The 20,572-nt window shown below is 39.0% G+C and overlaps 2 protein-coding genes across 2 annotated transcripts; both read right to left on the reverse strand.

Moving 5' to 3' along the window:
• Window positions 1-772: 772 nt before the first annotated feature.
• LOC128026953 (protein phosphatase 1 regulatory subunit 7) lies at window positions 773-5,872 on the reverse strand. Its single transcript, XM_052614259.1, has 10 exons — window positions 5,763-5,872; window positions 4,976-5,071; window positions 4,838-4,893; window positions 4,691-4,756; window positions 4,417-4,547; window positions 3,725-3,887; window positions 3,508-3,624; window positions 3,324-3,428; window positions 2,852-2,938; window positions 773-2,054 (listed from the first exon to the last, which is right to left on the reverse strand). The coding sequence occupies exons 1-10, from the start codon at window positions 5,800-5,802 to the stop codon at window positions 1,878-1,880; spliced, it is 1,038 nt and encodes a 345-aa protein (XP_052470219.1). The 5' UTR covers window positions 5,803-5,872; the 3' UTR covers window positions 773-1,877.
• Window positions 5,873-6,064: 192 nt separating this feature from the next.
• On the reverse strand, window positions 6,065-19,766 carry LOC128026980 (putative glycerol kinase 5). Its single transcript, XM_052614301.1, has 16 exons — window positions 19,196-19,766; window positions 19,026-19,119; window positions 17,924-17,999; window positions 17,742-17,835; window positions 16,088-16,219; window positions 15,923-15,998; window positions 14,715-14,776; window positions 14,044-14,117; window positions 13,889-13,949; window positions 13,664-13,790; window positions 10,193-10,297; window positions 9,957-10,051; window positions 9,724-9,827; window positions 8,024-8,083; window positions 7,805-7,938; window positions 6,065-7,638 (listed from the first exon to the last, which is right to left on the reverse strand). Exons 1-16 carry the CDS (start codon window positions 19,322-19,324, stop codon window positions 7,472-7,474), a joined length of 1,590 nt encoding a protein of 529 aa, XP_052470261.1. The 5' UTR covers window positions 19,325-19,766; the 3' UTR covers window positions 6,065-7,471.
• Between the last annotated feature and the right edge of the window lie 806 nt (window positions 19,767-20,572).

The raw sequence follows: 20,572 nt of genomic DNA on the forward strand, positions 1-20,572 counted from the left end.
TCTATAGGTACTCAAGATTAACAGGATATTGAGTGAAAACTAGCCTTTCACCCCCCCTTTAAGATTGAAAATGGCAAACATTTTATGATTTGTTGATGAAGTTTATTTGAACTGTTGTAAAGTAGAGGGACACTAAATAACACTTGTAGTCTTTGCTAGTTACTCAAAATCATAGACTGTAAAAAAAAATCCATAAATCATAAATAATTAGACTGCTAATCTGAAGTACATTATGCATAGGCTACTGAAATTTGTAAATATATGCATGAATGTAATACAAGCCCAATTAATGGTAAAATAGAGGCTAGAAATAATAAATGGTAGCCTATTTTAGCTAATGCATATTGTACTGTGATCATATTGGTATACTGAAAGAAATTATTATGCAAATAATTGCTGTTATATACTATGATTTAATGACATATGTTTTATATTTATACATGACTCGTGACCTTCTTTATTCAGCACACTTGCAACACGTTTTTATTAGAAGCTTATGTCGATCAATATCGTTTGCCAGATTCTTAAATTTAAGAATGCTCTTGTGAAAAATACTGATCTGAGACGGACAGAATATATTAATGTCAATATATTAATGTGTGGAATGGAATATCCTTTAAAACATTTCGAATAGGATCTTGGCCTCCAATATTGCAATATTTAGCAATGGCCACTAAAGCGCTAAGTGCTATTAATATTTATGTAAAATGAGTTGCATCCTGAAATCAGATGTGACCCGCATGTCTTGAATGCAAAACAAACATCAGATGGGTGAGCATTGTTCAAATTCAATTTATTTATAGTACATTCAATTCTAAAACAGTCAACCAAGCTTGTAAAACAAAGTGAAAATTTGAGCAAATTAAAAACGATCGTATGCAGTTGTTCTTTAACCCTTTTAAAGGGACTGGGTTCATTCCATAAAGAATCAGCTGAGTGAAACCCCTCAGACCCCCTCCCCTCTCCTCAAATGGGAGTGGCCAAACACAGTGAACACACTCTTCCATTCACCTAGTGCTGGGGGAGAAGAAAACAACTCCCCAGACCATACATTAACATGAGGGGTCTGTGTGTGAATATTTTGAGTGCATGTGATATTTAATATAAGAAAAAAAAAAAAAAAAAACTAATCCCCTGATATCGCCTTGCTCTGTGGAATGCATAAAATGACTTAAGATTGTGGCATAACCTTTAGGAAGAATGAACAATGTGAGTAGTCATATTTCAACGAGCCAAAATGTTAACATACTGATTCAACCAGAAACAGAACTGATATGCAAACTGAATTCATAAGAGCATAACGCTCTCACAAATTGTCCCTGGTCACATCATAGAATAAGAATTTCCTCATAGCCATCTTCAGTCTCTCAATACAATGTGAACTCTGACCTTTTTACCACCTCTTAAAGTAAATAAGACCTCCGTGCCTGATGTAAATCATACATGGTGGAAATGCCTGATTTTAAACGACCTGGTCCTACATGGATAGAGGGAGAGCGAGAGAAGGGATAACTACGATGCAACTATTTCCTTACTGAAATGCTAAGGGCAGTAAGTTTTAGCGCTGATATGTTTTCGGAGCAACAGGCATCAGCTCCTTTGAGCTCAGACTAATCAGTTCCTAAACTGATAAAATAAATTAACAAGCAATTCACATGATAGCATAAGTCAGAGCATAGGTATACAGTCTCTGTGTGAGTAAAGGTGCCAGCAACACTGAGAGAGTGAGATTCCTCTTTTTTCTTGTTCAAAAGTAAATAAAAGACATAAATAGGGCAGACACCAGACTGTGTCTAGGAGGTGCATCAGGGAGATATAGTGTGTTTATAGTATGCTGTGGATGATTTGGGTGAGGGAGGGCACATTGAGGTGGATGATCAGAAATGGATGAAGGTGGCATCAATCTGCCTGACACTGGGAAGAGCCAACATGATCTTGCGTCTGTACTGAGGGTCCTTCTGCAGAGGGTTTCTCTCCAGGTAGACAGTATCTAGACCTTTGGCATTCTTGAGTTCATCCAAGTCTGCCCAGTTATGAATTTGGTTGTCATTCATCTGTATAAGGAGCAAAACAATGTCTAATGATTCTCACATATACACACACACACACACACACACACATGCATATACAAATATGCATATAAGCATTCTAAATCAATAGTCTTAAGTACATATTTTACATACACTACCATTCAAAAATTTGGGGTTGGTAAGATTTATTTTAATTTTTTTAAATAATACTTTTATTCTGCAAAGATATATTAAATTGATCAAAAGTGACCGTAAAAGACACATACTAGTTATTACAAAAGATTTATATTTCTAAGAAATACTGTCGTCCCCCCCCCACTTTTATTCTTTAATCTTTTTTTTTTTTTTTTTTTTACTATTTCCACAAAAATATTAAGCAGCACATCTGCTTTCAGGACTAAATCATCATTAAAAATAAACTCCAGCCATGTATTTCTAATGACCAGGGCCCGTATTCATGAAAAATCTTAGTGCTAAGAGTTGCTCCTAGTAACAACATTCTAACAGTTGGGGGTTCGATGCCTTGCACATCCTTAGAAATGTGGGTGTTTCCTCTTAAAATGAAAGAAGATATCCTAGTAAAGAAGAAAGTAATTCAGAAAGAATCTTAATCTTTAAAAGAGGTCTTAAGGCCTAAAATTGTTAGGAGTAGTCACACGGACTGTTAAGAGCAGTGGAGAAAATGGACAAAACGTGAAGAGGGAGAAGAAACGCGTTGCGCTCAATGCATGACAGAGCGTTGATAAGACGCTACACATTAGATCATGCCGCGATCATGTTTGTGTGTGACAATTATTATTAGAGACATGCTAACATCTTACCCAAAATTCTTTTAATTCAGTCAGATGGCTGATATTTTCAATCTTTTTTATCCTGTTTGCAGCGATATCCAAAGTTGTCAGCTTTTTCTAAAAAAGAAAGAAAAGAAATATTAAAGCTATGTATACTCTAGAACTAAAATATTTGGGGCGGATAAAAATAAAACCACTGAAGTGTCGGCAGATCAGAACACACAGAAATCCCCTGTGGAGTAAAGGTGCAGCGAAGAGTCAGACAACTTCAGAAAAGCTGGAGAAACGTGGATATTCAGCACAAAACTGCTACATACTAGACAGTTTCTAGTTTGACAGCTCCTTAACATGCATTTTATGGTGCTTTCTTTATCTTGCAATTTGCTACAGATATTTAACAGGATTGTAAACCAATGCTAAGCCACAGATATTTAGTGCAAACATCATTTTGGAATTGACAGGTAAAAGTATTGCATCTGTGGGCGACCATGGTAGATCTTACATTGTTCTCAAGGCCCTCAATGACTTCAATGCCATTGTGACTCAAGTAAAGCTCTCGCAGATTGACAAGATTCTGGAGTCCCTCCAACTTCGTGATGCGGTTACTCTGTTAAGACAGGAACAGGTGTTAACACCAACAAAGTAAAAAAAAACACACACAAAAAACCTTTCTAGCACAAACGCACCTGGATACTGAGAACCATGAGATTGTGCAATCCATCAAGGTTCTGTAGCTGAGAGATTTTATTTGTGCCGAGGAACAAACTCTCCAAAGTAGTAAGAGAATCCAGATTCTCAATAACCTAAAATTTACAGAACATAAGCATTTCTATACACAGAATTCAAGCCAGGAAACAAATAGAAATGTTAAACAGAAAGCAAAGAAGAATCTGGATGTCTCACCCTGATGCGGTTAGAGCCCAGCTCAAGCATCTGGAGGCTCGTCAGTTGATCGAGGTTAGCAATGCTCGCAATCTTATTATGAAGCAGGAAGAGTTTCTTGATTTTTGTGAGACACTCCAATCCCTCAATCTTCCTCAGTAAGTTGAATGATACATCTAGCTGCCTGCAGATCACAACCACAAATGAGGAAACCGCATGTATTTGTAGCTTTTACAAGAGACGGCGTAAAGCTTTTAGAAACCAGTTCATAAAATTCTTAGCATTCATGATGGTTTTGTAAGGCTTTCAGGATTTTGATTTAACAAAGCTTTTTTCTTCACTTACATCTGTCCCCCGAAAATACCACAAGGAATCAGAATACAAAAATTAAAAACATGCTTATCATAAAATGGTTTCTTCACTCAAATTCACTGTATGTACAATAATGCTCATATGTTTGGAGTCAGAAGTAATCTTGCTTAGCAAGTTTGTTTTACTTGATTATAAATACAGTAAAAAAAAAAAAATATATATATATATATATATATATATACACTCACACACACACACACACACACACACACACACACACACTCTGACGGCAAGCTTTTCAATAGCAGTGTATAAATATATAGATTTTTAAATGCTTTTTTGAGGAAAATAAACAAAAAATGGTCTAAGTATCAAAATAAGCATCTTCACGCTTGACTCACTCGAGCTCTGTTAGGGCCTGAAGATTCTCTAGTTTGCGGATCTGGTTGTCATAAAGATCCAGTTCCCTCAGTGAGACAAGGCTGTCCAAGTTCTCAATGCATTTGATGAGGTTTTGCCTAAGAGAAATTGTCTGATGATAGAAACAAAGAAAATGACTCAATTTAAGATCTGTAATTGGGCATAATTAAATGATACTCCAAATAAGCCACTTTATCCAGTAACTATACAACCTTACTACATAACCTAAAAGAAAACAGCATTTGATACTCTCACCTTTGCCTTCCGAAGAACCTGCAGCCCCTCAATCTTCCCAATGCGGCAGTGGACCAGATCCACATCCTAAATAAACAATCAAGACACCGTGAATCATGGTGCTAATAACATCATCTGTCAATCCTCTCAAAATCTCTATCTCATCACCTCTTCATCTGGGTCTAAGGTTATGGTGTCCATGTCAACAGGTGACTCCTCAGGTACTAAAAAGGAAAATAAGAGAAGCGGTTAGGATTATGAAGATCATCGTTTTAATAGTTTTCCCCTCCTGCAAGGTGGTCTCACCAGTCGAGGGGGTTTGCAGGGACTCGACTTCTCCATTGAGACTCTTCCTCTTGGCCTCATCATCACCAGATTCCTCAGACTCACCCCTCCTGTCAACTTTAAAAATCGCAGACTTTATGATTAATTAGGACACACTCACAAGTACTAACCAGCTTCCAAAATGCCACTGCTGTTATCTGGGCTAAAGAATCGTGATAACACCTACTTTAATATGAAAGGACTTCAGAATTTCAAAGCCCCCATCCATTAAATGAACCCACCCCACACACCCTCATCCCGCAGCATCATGAGAGCAAACTGTGCTGATACGTTACAGCAGCGTCGAGAAAAGCTCGATATGTCACTTCTGAAAGCTCATATCCAGCTTCTCCTAGGCTTTAGTTTATCAATACGAACAGGTGAGATTTTGACAGGTAACGTGAACTGGTGGGCTACATCTGCTAACTATCAAGGTGTGCTGGCTTTGACGGCATGTAACGTTACACTACAACACACACAGCTGAAAACGGGGCCGGTATTTAAATTCACTCAAATGATCAAGAAATGAAGCAGTTTTTATCCCCATTTCATGCGTGCAGACTATAAAAGTAAGTTAGCTTTAACGTTAGTTAGCTGTGTGATAAACGTAAACAATCACAAGATTAGAAGCTGAATTAATGGTAAGAGCACTAAGTTAACTGATTAAAAATAAAATCTCAGCTTGATTAAAGAAATCAAAAAGAATAATCTCTGGCTTAATAGAGGCTTTGTTGAAAATAAATCATTAAAAATAGACAAGTTAGCTCACCTTCCATCTCTTGAGGCTCTACGACAGACAAAGTAGCCATTTTCCTTTAAACCCGCCCACTTTACTAGATGATTGACAGCTAGATCGACCAATAGCAAACCCGACATCCGTTTCCTACGCCCACGGACTATAAATAAATTCAATTATATAATAAATTTAACACACGATAAAGCCAAACACACACAACCACACACACACATAATACATGCCCCGAGATTATAATTTTAAAGTTATTATAAATAAATCTGCTATAATTTCTTCCTAGAATCCTTGACCCATATAATTAATGATTCCTTATTCGGTTCAGCTTTTTATTGAAAGGCTTTATTATTTTATAACATTGTTCGGCAGACTCAGTTATAAGACATAGGGAGTCCCATCACTTTCATTAAAACATTGCTTTAAATTTTTAGACCCATGCATTTTACAATGTTTATCAGGTCATTGACCCCACAATGAAAACCATTGCTTTATTTGCATGACAATCCATACAATTTGAACCTGAATATTTATCAAAATCAACTAATTTTACATACTGACAATGAAACATGGCACAATGTTAAGAGTTCTTGGACAACCTATTAATACATTTATCTTTACAAATATTCTCTCCATTCACTCATTAAGATCCTGATAAAAGCCTAGGATATTATACCGTTTCACAGTTACTCATTTTTTACTACAGTTGAATGTATGCTATTATTAGCCACTGTTGATAGTATGATGTGGCAAACTGTGACCCTGCTAATGTTTAGCATACAAACAAGTAGCATGTTGGATTCATAAAGCAAAAAAAATAATAATAATAATAAAAAATCCTTTAGAAAATATAGTACTTTAGGGTATCAAGTTTCCCATGTGTGCAGCATTCTCTATGTATTATGAAATACAGTGGATTTAAAAAAAACAAAAAAAAAACAATGCCAAGTCTTTATATATATGCAATACAAAAATATCAACTAAAATTACATGAAAATTTCAACAGCATTAATAAATGCTTGTATAAATTACCATACATGCAATGAATGCAGTGTGTGTTAACAGTGTATGATGAAAAAAATAAAAAGAGCAGTAATTTTTTCTTAACTCCCATCTATGTAAACAACACAAATTACACATAATTACAATACTCTTTTCGGGTGAGATATCATCTTTTGGGAGATGAGTAACTGAGGTACCTCACTGATGACCTCTTGTACAAAAGCACCTCATTAAGGCACGTAGCAAGTTAAATTAATTTTTTCATATATATATATATATATATATATATATATATATATATATATATATATATATATATATATATATATATATATATATATATATATATATATATATATATATATATAAAAAACAGTAGTTGGATAGTGGCACTTATTGGTTTTTAGTGTCTAATGAATAAAGTATTGATTGGCAAAATCATAACAATACATCGGTCTTATTCTGAATTAAGAATTGTGCTGCAGCCTGTCACCTCATCATCATAATTCCACTGGATTCACAGCTAGGTGACTTGGATTTACACCAACAACATGTAAATCTGTAAAATCCCTCGTGATTTGGCAAAACTGTAACTAAGTTGATAAGCGAGTTTCCAAATCCAGATTGGAAATCATACATTTCAAGTGTTTTCTCGGTGTGAGAGAGAACCGCCCTAAACCTGTTCGCATGAACAAGGAGTTTACAGAATCAGCTTGTATTCTGGGAAATCAGGGCTGGCTGTACCAGTGCATAGAGCGCTGAAGAGCCCTCTCCCAGCCCTGCAGTACACTTCTGTACGGACTGCCCTTGTCCCAGTCTGCTTTACTCCTCCGGGGAAGGAAATGTTGGTCAGTGGTCAAAAGCTTCTTCAGCTCTTCTTGGCTCCTCCAGTAGCCTACAGGACAATTTAGAAGAAAAAAAAATGGCCAGATTAACCCTTTATTCTGACATCTGAAATTTGTGTACCAATTATGATACAAAAGACTTTATAGAGTTAAGACGAATAAAGCCTAAATAAGGAATGGTTTACTTTTTGCATTTTAATGTGGCTTGTTCCTCACCTGTTCCTAGTCCTGCAACAAAAGCAGCTCCAAGGCAGGACATGTCAAAGTGGCTTGGACGTTCTATTTTACGTCCCAACAGATCAGCTGTGAGTTGCATGATGAAATTATTGGTGCAAACACCTCCATCTGCCCTGTAAATGTGTAGCAATATGCAAATGTTCAGACAGGCAGGATCAAGCTATGTAATATGACAAACTAACAGAGCGAGACCCTCACCTGATTTTAGTGATAGGAATACGGGTTTCTCTGAGCATGACTTCAAAGAGCTGCTTGTTCCTGAAAATCAGAATCAGAACATACACAATCATATTAAACTGCTAACTTGTTTAAATAAAAATAAAAAAACTTGTATTTTCTCATGAGATGGGGTTGGTAAGTTTAATATATTTTTGACAACATTAAAACGTACAGCATGAAAAATGGATATTCATTTTGAGATTTGCTGGAGATAACATTTTATTAAAGTTAATCTTTATATAATAACTTAATCTAAGTGAGAGAACAATCCAAAAATCGATCAATATAAAAAATATATGAGAATAACCCATGTATCATGCATCTCGTTATGACATACATAAAGGAACAGAAAAAATTCCACGTGTGTGTGTGTATGTATGTATACATGGTCCAATCTCATATTTAGTTAGAAGTGGCCTAAGAATTTGAAGGTTTTCTGGGGATAAACTTGTCTATAAATTGCATAGTGTGACCACTGCCTGCCATTAAAAAAAAATAAAAAAAATAACCTGTTGTGATGGTTTAGCAATAGTGGTGCATTAATTGCAGAGAATTAATTTTTAGTTTATCAATAAATCTTAAGTGTTAAATACTAAGCTAAATTCAACAAATAGGATTGGATATGCCTCGAAAAACACATACAGTCGACAAAGTCTATTTCCATTGTCCTATAATGTTCTGATGCTCAAATATTTTCATTTCCACCAGTATTAATCATTTATTAATGTTATCTTGCATTTTATCAGAACAAGAACAAAAACAGATGATTTGAAGCAATCCAGCACTTTGTATAGACGGTTTCATCGGGCGCACGCGCCTGGCCCTAAGTTAACTTCCGGTCTGTGTTGTGTATATCGGTCTGGCTGCGGTGCCATCTACAAACGCAGTTAAAGGCAAGGTGATGAGTAGACTGAAGTTGGGCTCAGGTGGATGTGCTGAGAGGATGTGTTCCCATACATTTATTCATTTTTGGAGACTCACCACGATTTTAAAACTGATCGATTTTCAAAAAGGCTTCGTTGAATAAACACGAGTAACGTTATGTACTGCACGTTTAATAATAATAATAATCCCTTACATTTATCTGTTTAAATATCAAAACGAGGCACGGGTGTTTTTATATTGCTATTTACAAAGGAAGACTTGCATGTTATATGCCTTCTAACGCAGCGTTTGTGAGCATAGTTCTGCTTTGTTTACAGCTGTTAATGTGGAAACCTCTATTTCTCGCGCTTTATGCATCTCCTGCTCGGAAATAATTAATTTGCATTTTCATTAAGTCCACCTGATTTACGCAGCAAACATATTTTGTTTGTTATCAAAAAAACTCTACTCTAGAGGGACTTGGCTGTTTTTATTGATTCTATTTGGAAGTCTACTGGAAGTTAAGTTAGGTCCACAAAAGCGAGCATGTGCAGTAACGTTTGTTTATGTTGTTGTCGTTGAAACCGTCTATATGAGAACTGATTGATTAATTTGGTTGCACAGTGTACTAATGTCACAAATTAACAATCTTTTTCTTTTATTAGGGGCTGATATTTGCCCATTTTTCCCGAAGCCCTGGTTAATTTTTCATTCTGACACAAACAGTCCCTTCTGACGTTTTACAGCTTTAACAGATCACATTCTTTGACTGAGGAGAGATCTTATGTTGATACAGTCAGATCTTTCAAGCTCACCTGAACACTATAGACTCCAGAATAGCTCGGACTAGATGTCTCTTGGTTGTGGATGGTTTTAAGCCCATGAAGGAGGCACAAGCTTTAGGATCATTCAGAGGGGCCTGCACCACATAAAGAGAGAACATCTTGAAATGACATGACACCATTTAAAAACCTCTCATATTTACAACAAATCCTTGAGATAACAGCGACTTAAAAACAGTATCAAGAATACACACAAACACACACACCTGCAAGCCGCTGAAAGAAGGCACAAAATACACGCCGTCTGAGTCTTCCACACTAGTGGCTATGGCCTCAGTCTCCATCACATCAGAAAAGAGCTCTGTAAGACAGGCACCAAAGAAATGACACTACAATAATGCATCTACGATCTGGAATGTTTTATGTTTTTATGTAGTGAAAAATATATATTCAAGTTCAGATATGTGTAACCTTGTAAATGCACATTAGTCCTCGTCCTTACCAAGATCCTGGGCCCATTTAATGGCAGCACCTGTTCCAGCGGCATTACCTTCAGCCAGATACACAACATCAGCACCGATCTTCCAGCCCACCAGAGGATAAAGGCCTAACCAGAAAACAGATGAAATAAAGAGATATAAAGAGAGACCAACAAATTGTACCCTAACCTAAAGTGATGTACATGACTGTTCAAAGGTTCCCTATCTGTCGGTCACTACGAGTTATGTCGAACGACATATGTGGTCTCACTTGGGAGGCCAATCATCTCTGAGTTTAAGAGAAAATGCCAATGAAAATTGGCTAATGGATTTAACATACCTGAGCCACTCCCCATGCCAACGGGTATAAATAGGGTGACAAGTGCATCCACTCATTCGATTTTTGCTTCGGAACCGAGTAGTTGATGTATCCAGTCTCTACAAAGCCTTTATCTGTGTGTTGGAGAGCCGTTCCTGGTCGGTGTGACGGCGCAGTACAGCGGTGTCCCTGTGAGCGATTCCCCTGGGCGCTTCGGCTAAAAGTGCAGTTTCAAAAAGAGCAAATCACAGACGATTCGCGTCTTTTTCAAGATGCCGTTTCGTCCGTGTCCTTCTGAATGCGGACATTTCCTGTCTTCGGTTTGACGGTCACAAGCGTTGTCTGCAGTGTCTGGGCGTCTAACACACTGAGGCTGCGCTCGTGGATGATTCATGCATCTATTGTGGGCGTATGAACATGGCAGCGCTGCGATCGCGTCTCTCACTCCTCAAGGAGAGTGCAGCAGACCCCTCTGTCGCCACCCGTCCCGGTTTCTCTGGCTCGAGCAGGGGACCGCCGGCTGGCGCTCTGAGAGATCTGAGGGTTACAGTGGGAGCTTCTCCACCGGGCCACGCCCCACTGGGCTGCTGCTGAATCTGACTTGGAGTTGTCGGCCATGTTTGCCCGGGCAGCCGTGAGTATCGGGCTGGAGGTGACTACACCGGCCAGCCCCGAGCACTTGCTGCTGGATGATTGGTTTCTCGGTGCGGAGCGCGGCTCACAACCTCATTCTGCCCCAGTTCCTTTCTTTCCGGAGGTGCATGAAGAGGTGACAAAGTCGTGGACGGCCCCTTTCACGGCCAGAAACCGCTTGTCTCCCTCTTCCATCCTCACCATCCTCGATGGCGGGGCAGCCAGGGGGTACGTGGACATTCCCCAGGTGGAGAGAGCGGTTGCGGTGCACCTGTGCCCACAAAATGCCGCCACTTGGAGGAATCTTCCACGTCTCCCATTCAAGGCCTGTAAGCTGTCGGCCGCTCTGGCTGCCAAGGCTTACAGCGCTGCGGGCCAAGCTATCCTGCAGGTACACCAAGCAAAGGTGCTGAAATCAATGCACGAGGGTGGTATCGACCCGAGGTTGATGCAGGAACTGCGCACGGTGACTGACTTTGCCTTATGGGCGACGAAGGTCACGGTGCGGTCCCTCGGGAAGGCGATGTCTACGCTGGTGGTCCAGGAGCGCCATCTCTGGCTGACCCTGGCCGAGATGACAAAGCCCGCTTTCTCGATGCTCCCTTCTCCCAGGCAGGCCTGTTCGGCGACACGGTCAAGGACTTTGCCCAGCAGTTCTCGGCGGTGCAAAAGCAGACTGAGGCCATCCAGCACATCTTGCCCCAATGTGATCTTCTTGTGGCGACCATTCCATCGCGGGCAGCGCCTCAGCCTGAGGTCTGACTCGGTTACGCGATTCAGTTTGTCCGGTGACCTCCCACATTCAATAGCATCCTCGAGACTTTGGTGGCAGTCCAGGACGCCTCTGTCTTGTGCGAGGAGATTGCTGTCCTGTTGGCGAAGGATGCAATCGAGCCGGTCCCTCCAGTCGAGATGAGGACGGGGTTTTACAGCCCTTACTTCATCGTACCCAAGAAAAGCGGTGGTCTTCAGCCTATCCTGGATCTGCGAGTCTTGAATCGGGCCCTGCACAAGCTCCCATTCAAGATGCTGACGCAGAAAGCCCCTGTAGTGGGCTAGGTGTTCACATGGCTTGATTCCCTACAGGTAATCCCATATGTGTATTCTTCCACGGTAAGGTTTCCCTCTTGGCAAACCCGTGTCTTCCCTTGACAGACCCGCTCTGTCAGTCTCTTCTGGCAGCTGTTCCATCCCTACTCTAAGGTAGGACCCACCTCAGAGACCCATTCCATATGTAGTACTGCCCCCCGGGCCAGTCCATATCAGTATCTCCACATGTCACCTCCCTACGGGTAGGATGTGGTCTCCGTAGCGACCTTTTCCTAAGGCTCGCTTCCCCATCGTCTTGCCAAGCTGTATGAACAAATAGGGAAGATTTGAAGCAATCTTTCTCCGAAGGTTGAAATCCCTTCCACTAACTTTGTGTGGGCGGAAGAGCAGCGTGGCCTTCTCCAGCAGCGGTACCAAGGTCAGTGAATTTGCGCTGGGGCTTTGGGAAGGTAACGACCTTAAGCATAGCTTTTGTGGCACGCCAGGGCATGTCGACAATTGCAGCGCCACAGGGTTGTGACAGTGTTCAGGTTGTGCCGTTTTATTTAGACTCAGGTATTAGAGCTGTAATCGGCCTTAAAAGTTAGGCCCGACAGGACCCGAGCCCGACAGGTTTCGGCCCGAGCCCGACAAGTACATTTTGATTGACAGCTTTTTTAAAGCCCGAACCTGTTTACAGCCCGACATTATTCAAATGTGCATTCATTTTCGCATCTTTCTCGCGCTAATCTAAACACATCACATGACCGCTCGTTTACCTCGCAAACCGGAGCGCAAGCCCGAGCCCGGCCCGAGCCCGCGTAAGATGATAGAAATTAAGCCCGAACACGACCGAACCCGTCGGGTCCCGACGGGTCCCGTCGGGTTCGGGCAAAGATCTTCAGCTCTATCAGGTATGTTAAATCCACTAGCCAATTTTCATTGGCGTTTTCTCTTAAACTCAAGAGATGATTGGCCTCCCAAGTGAGACCCCATATGTTGTTCGACATAACGTCTCCGTTCCCTCCATCAGGGAACGAGGGTTACGTACGTAACCGACACGTTTGAGGTTGTAACGTGATTTTTAATGTTTATGAGAGAAGTCTCTTATGTTCACTGAGGCTGCATTTATTTGATCAAAAATATAGTAAAAACAGTAATATTGTGAAACATTAAGACAATTTAAAATAAGTGTTTTCTATTTTAATATATTTCAAAATGATTCAGCATCATTACTACATGATCATTCAGAAATCCTTCTAATGTGCTGATTTGCTGCTAAAAAACATTTGTATTATCAATGCTAAAACCAGTTGTGTTGCTTAATGTTTCGTGGAAACCATGATGCATTGCTTCCAGATTCTCTGTTATACATATAACAGCAAGAGAAATGCTGTTTAGTTTGCTTAGAATTATTCGTTTGAGTGGTTTATCATGGTTTATCATGTCTTTCATTCCAGTTTACTCTGAAAAACTTGATTGGTAAGATAAGATCAGCACTGTAATGTCATACCGGCTACAGACGTGTGTGGTTTGTTTCCTGTATTGATGTCCATGAAAGTCCCTGTGCCCATAGTAATTTTCACATCACCAATGTCAAAACAGCATTCTCCAAACATGGCTGCTTGTTGGTCCGCCATCTGTGAAAAAGACACGAAAGGTAGGGTTGTGGCACCAAAAAGACAAAATCAAACACACACACATATTATTAAAACTGCATGACAGCATTTATACTCACAACAGACATGATTGGGATGGGCACCCCGAATATGGATGGATCACATGTGCCAAATTTATGACTAAATATGAGAAAAAAAGAGCATTGATTGTTTAGTCAAAAGTGGACTAGACAGAATTCTTGAAATATCAGATTAATTCAGGGTGCATGAGTACCTGGTGTTCTGTACCCTGGGGAGGATGGATAGAGGTATAGAGAGAAGTGAGCAAATAAATCCACTCCAGCACATCTGATGATCACACACACACACACACACACACACACTATGAGAACAGACAGAACAAGCACTACTTACAGAAGCACATTCTAATACACTGCATGGTCAAAAGACAGAACAACACACACACACACACACACACGATAAGACTTAAAAAGATCATTCACCCCCAAAAAATGATAGAACAATAAAAAAGATTTTTTTAAACCCACTTACTGTTGACCCATACCGTTTAGAATACTGTGCACCAGAAATCCAGACACGTGCATTCATTTTGAGAAACATTTAGATTGAATTTAAATCGTTATGTGCTATGGCAAAGTGGAATAGTTTTGGCCTGGTCTTCAAACGAAGCAATTGTATATTCAAGAATAGCAAATTTTCTCCTTTTGTGTTCCACGTTAGAAAGAAAGTCATACAGGTTTGGGACAACAGACAACATGAAGGTGCATAAATGATAACCTTCATTTTTGGGGTGAACTCTCTAACTCTGTTTTTAAATGTCTAATCTCTCAATGCACACGTGTTTGTACTGAAGTCCACAATCCAAAGGTAATGATCAGATAACAGCAATTATACAAATATAGTAACTAAACAGTTGTAACTGACCTGATAGGAATCAAATATTGCTGTTGCACTGGCATTAGAGTAATCAGTTGCATGAACCAGGCCTGCAATAAACAAATAAACAATAAAACACCACACATTAAAAAAAGTTATGCCATGCCAAGCTCAACAAGGAATTTTTCGGCTCGAGTTTATCTTCAGTTCTGTCTTCACAGCAGTTCAGTCAGTGTACTGTTTGAGTAAATGGATTACTCCGGGATATTGGTTTATTTAGACTAAGAGGGAGTGTTGGCCACATTAAAAAAGTAAATAACTTAAATAATTCGTGGATTAACGCTTACTGGAGACACGAGACGTTTAAAACTATTTAGTCCGAGTTGTGGAACTGGTTCAACCGGTTCACTAAGAAGAACCGGTTAAATCAAACTTCGTTTGTGAAATGGGCATCACTAGTACAAAGGGAAGATATATTTGTACGTAGTGTATTAAATCTGTGCATTAGTTTATTGGGCCATTTCTTTAAACAGTTTTAAACCTCAATTACTGGGCGCTATTGAAGAGAGTTTCTACGTTCTGACTGTAGTAACTGAACGCAACACACCGTTTGATTGCTGAATGGAGGATGACAGACAGCCGCAGCGGAGAGAAGAGTTTGTGAAATTCAATTTAATGACTTCAATATTAATCTGTACATCAGATAGAACCGCTTTAGAACAAAACGTTTTGGTGCTTTATAATGTTTTTGTACCTTTCGTGGGGCTCAACAATAACACAGAATAGTGCACGCACAATATCGGTTTGGATCGGTCTATTCTGACCGATACCTGATCAGCAGAAAATGCCAGTATCGGAGCCGATAACGATCCGGAGTATCGGATCGATGCATCCCTAATACACTCTCTCACTGGCTCCTGGCCACCCATATCAATGATTTGATAAGTACTGTAAAATCATCACTGTATATATGACTGCTTATGATTATCTACTCATTACACTGGTGTGTTACATTCATTACTCTTTTGTCAAGTGTTGAGGGGAAATTGCTTTCTAAGAATAGTGTCAGTCAGTGATGTAAGACATCTGATCTGTCGCACGCTTCCATTGAGCTGATCACTCTGAAGAGCCTACAGATCTAACTGGTTAAATTACAGCAACCCCTCAAAGGAATCTTTGAGAACATTATGCACTCAGAAATTCAAATAACTTCTATACATCAGGACAACATTTCTATTTCATAGTGAAATACCCACCTTTAGTCAGTTTGTACAGCAGCCAGGTGTCTATGGTCCCAAAATAACAGGAGCCGTTTTCGACCGCCTGCCGCAACTGAGGAGAGAGAAGGTTAGGTTAAATATACCAGCCCTAGAGAAGACAAATGCTGAATGTCATGAATGTCGTAACTACTCCTGGTTTACCTGAGGGATATTGTTCAAGGCCCAGACAAGACGCAGAGACACATGCTGGGTGGAAAAAACTACCAGGCTGGCGGCAAGGAACCGCTTCTGTCTGGTGAGGAAGTGCAGCGTCTTCATCACGCCGTGTACGGTCTGCCATAAAACATACATGAAAAGAAATGTGCTTCAAAGTTTACCGAAAAATTTAAACCTGCTGAAAATGTATTTAAGTCAAGTCAAGCCTTAGTCTCAAACAGGAAAATAGTTTTTAAGTAATGTAAGAGGAAAATAACAAACATTCTGTTTTTTAATTAAAGTCAATTCACTGATGATCATCCAGTTCAGCTCTCTTCCAATAGTGTCTGTGCCATCAAGCCGAACAATAATGCCAGAAACTGTCCCCAATTAAGCAAGCCAAAGGTGACAGTGGCAAGGAACCAAAACTCAATCGTTGACTGAAACCTTGGGAGGAACCAAAAACTAAAAACCCTAAGAGGAACTTGAAGAAAAATAGAAAAGCAGACCCCAACCTTCAGTCTCGACCTCTGCCCTTAATGATAACATACTCAAAAAAATGTTCCTCAAATAACCAGTTCTACTTGTGACTGCATACACAGGGATGTTTGCTCTGAAATACCATGGCTTGTCATTTCTCACACAATCAAAAATGTCTTGTACAAACTGATAGACAATCTGTATCTCTGCAATGATGGGACAAAAACCAATTAGTGTAAATGGTACAAGCCAAACAACCATTTCCTGACCACACTGGGTTTCAAACACATAACTCAAATCTGCTTCTAATGGAGGAATTCTGCTGACTCAGACCTGCGCACTTTTAGCATGTGTCACAAAGATACCCACAGGCCAAATATTCCCATCCACATTCCCTGTCAGCACCTTGCACAGATATTTAGTCGATCCGTGTCCGAGCAGTCAGAGGGGTTCTTGTTTCACAGCTGTGTTGCTCATTTAGCTCACAGGACTTGGAATGAAACACTCATTCACTGATGTACACAATGAACGATAAACTCTACAAAATGTCACGGTCTAAACAATACATAGTTTGTATTTCGTAATAAACTGCTGTAAACTGGTATTAATTAACTGTAAGACAAAGGTTCAGAAAGGAGTTGGCAAGTTTTTGAAAAGTCTGATCAAGGAAGAGTTCATTTGATCAAAATACAGTAAGAAAAAAATACTGTAAAATATTACTACAAATAAAAAAAACTTTTGATATATATATATATATATATATATATATATATAATTACAATGCTTCAGAAATCATTCTAATATCATTCTAATGGTCCTTAAGAAACATTTCTTAATATCATCATCAATGTTCAGAATAGTAATATTTTGTGTTGAAACAATTAAATCTTTTCAAGGTTTTTAATGCATTTATTAGAAATTTAAATATTTTGTATTATTAAAACTTTTGAACAGTAATGATAATGCAATAATGTATGAATAGTGAATGTCAAGCCAAGATGGTGGTCATGTGGATTATGTTGACTGATCTGTTCCAGTAATTGTCCACTGAGATTCTGACATTCTCTAGTATTTCTGCATGGGTCACGTCTAGACATAAAACACTCTCTAATACAAAAGTGTTCATCACAAGGAGAGAGAAATGTGTTTGAGGAGAGGACATCATGCACAGCAGCCTCACCTTCATAGTGCAGGACCTGTTCCACGATCTCACCAACTCGGCCGCCCTCAAGTCCTGCCAGGTGATGAAATTATGAAACGGTTTCCCCGTGTTTCTGGGGATGATAACACAATAATTAATCCTACATTAGTCAGTTCACTCAGTTTTCTGCGGAACAATCACAGGATTCAGTGTATACAGACCTGTCCCATGTCATGAACGTTGCCCTCTGGGTTGAGATCCCGAGACTTTCCATCTGGCACATCTGTAAGCCAGCGTCTAAACCAAAGAGAGAGAACAGGAGTCTTATCACTCCTCTAACCTTTAGAATCATGGACCTACATTCATCACAGAAGTTCTCAACCTTTTTGACACCGAAGACTCCCTTTGTCTGAGACGATATTTAAAGGCCCTTCTATCTAAACTGATATGCACCCCTGGAACCTCTTACAGTAAATACAACTAGCTTTTTAGCATTTTAATTAAGATGATGTCCCACTAATATATCAGACTGCACATCAACATGATTTACAGTAGCCCTGAAAAGTACATTACCACCTTCTCTTATCAAACATATGCTGGATTCATGTTTTAGATTCTCTTTCCATACAGCCTTATTTATATATATATATATATATATATATATATATATATATATATATATATATATATATATATATGTATTTTTAGTTTGTTTGCTTGTTAGTTGATTGATAAACATAAAATTATATTCATAAAAGGCAACATGTGATGCTACTGTATTTAATTAATATCATATTATATTATATATTTAAAATTATATTATATTAATATTTTAGTAATATAACAATTTTTGTGTGACTTTTAAAGTCTAGTATACTTGATGTTTGAACTGTAAAATTATACAGTGTCCATATTACACATAAACATATGTGCAATAACACTATCTGCTGTGTATTAGTTGCACTTCCTGTTTACTCAAAAAGTAATACACATGTATAATTAATGATACTTTATATAATAAACCTGTTAAAACTGCACATGCAGAAGAAGTAAATGTGTTGGGCTCGATTCATCTTTTTTTATTTATTTAAAAATGTAATTAAATTTAAATAAATGGTGTCTAAATGTAATTATAATACAATTTATCCCCACAAACACAGAGAGACTGATTGCAGTTTGCTATTTAAAGTGCAATATTTGTTAAAGATAATTTGTTTGCAAGCATGCCACTAGGTTTGATGTTTTGACATCTGATGCAGTGACATAATTTCTGAAAAGTAATTTAAGTGGCCAAAAAGTTTTGGGGGGCGTTGTATGTCTGACCTTGAACTGCTCCTTTGACTACAGTCACAAAGCCCTTCCACAGATCATCAGGTTCAATCTCGACCCATCCAGGCTGAGGATAAAGTAAGGACACCTGTAACAAGGAAGCTGCTATCAGATCTCTCACACAAGGAAGGCACTGGCACAATCCTGACAGGTCAGTCACTTACCTTCGCGGAGCAGGACCCCCTGATACTGGCGCTCTTATCGTACACATGGCACCTGATGGAGGTTGTTCCCACATCAACAGAGAGAATGAAAGTCTCTCGTTTGCTGAAGCCGTTTCTCTGAGTCCCCATTGCACGATGCGTTCACTCAGAAAGTCGCTGGGATACTTTAGTTACCATGGCTGTGTGTGAGCATGACAGGGAGGATCCACACTTCAGTCAAATGACCCTTTTCAACTTTGCTCCGTAGACCTCTGAGTTTCCTCCGTAGACGTGAATGCCATACCACTGGCAGAGTTTTAATCCGTTAAAAGGCCGATTCAGTGTGTTCACATCATTGTTCTGAATGGACAGATGATAACCGAAAGCATAGGTATGTGTGCCCTAAACTCAATCGCGCAAGTGATCTCGCGATTTTAAATCGGCAAACGAAACATCTAACGTTTACTGTTGCGATTTCAGCCAAAAAAAAGAAAAAAAAAAAGAGTCGCTTATTTTCTACAGTGAGAGATAAAAGTTACAGAGAACTTGAAGTGGAAGGGTCAATCTCAGTAGTGGGGCACCAAAATATAGGCGGTCATCGCACGTCACACATCAGTCGATAGGTGTGGAGAGTTCTTAAAGAGACAGAGCAGCAGTTTCAGCCCTGCTGACGTCATGAGGATTCGCTGCTAAATAATGGAGCTTTTCGGAAATTGACCCTTTTCACATTCCAGGGTTCTTACTAGGTGAAATATTCATATTTGGATGATTTTCTTTCAATCTTATTTTTCCCATAATAGCTGGCACGGCCATTTGTAAATTTATATGGGTGTGCTGGCCCTCTCAACCACTTCCAGCTTTTTTTTAGCTGTACAAAACAGCTAATTTTGCTGCTTGATATTGCAAATCGGTGTCTACAATATTATTTTTATGTATTATGTTAATTATAAACACACTGGTTTGTAGTGCAAAGAGTTTTAACGTTTACTGGACTTTGTTACTCCAAATCACTCCCTCAACCGTTGTTGTCCGGCAGAAGTGGTAACTAAGTTTTTGTAATTTAATACCAAGGTATTGTTATACATAGTAGACATACATTTTGTTAAAAATGAAAAAAAAAACTAAAAACTTTAGATTTATGATATAAATAACTGGGAATGGTCATCACAGTCTGTGAACAGGGTCTAAATAAATGGGATCCAATGCACAAGAATAAATCATAAGGGACTACAGCACCTGTTTAAAGAAAATTGTAAAGACGTGTAATACATTTCATGAATTTAGTGTTTTTGAATGGCACTTTTGTGTATACATTTGTATAATTTACTTGGCTTTTAATAGAATTAATTATTTTAACCCATATGCTCCCTCAGGAATTTTAGAATGTTTGTCTTTTGA

This window comes from Carassius gibelio, chromosome A2 (assembly GCF_023724105.1).
Source record: "Carassius gibelio isolate Cgi1373 ecotype wild population from Czech Republic chromosome A2, carGib1.2-hapl.c, whole genome shotgun sequence".
Taxonomy (NCBI): Eukaryota; Metazoa; Chordata; class Actinopteri; order Cypriniformes; family Cyprinidae; genus Carassius; species Carassius gibelio.

Coding starts and splice junctions, on each gene's coding strand:
- LOC128026953 (XM_052614259.1), bottom strand. CDS start 5,802: ATGGCTACTTTGTCTGTCGTAGAGCCTCAAGAGATGGAAG. Junction 3,888..4,416: donor CAGGCCCTAACAGAGCTCGA/GTGAGTCAAGCG, acceptor TGTGATCTGCAG/GCAGCTAGATGTATCATTCA. Junction 3,429..3,507: donor TCATGGTTCTCAGTATCCAG/GTGCGTTTGTGC, acceptor CTGTCTTAACAG/AGTAACCGCATCACGAAGTT.
- LOC128026980 (XM_052614301.1), bottom strand. CDS start 19,324: ATGGGGACTCAGAGAAACGGCTTCAGCAAACGAGAGACTTTCATTCTC. Junction 13,791..13,888: donor CCATCCCAATCATGTCTGTT/GTGAGTATAAAT, acceptor TCTTTTTCACAG/ATGGCGGACCAACAAGCAGC. Junction 9,828..9,956: donor CTTCTTTCAGCGGCTTGCAG/GTGTGTGTGTTT, acceptor TATGTGGTGCAG/GCCCCTCTGAATGATCCTAA.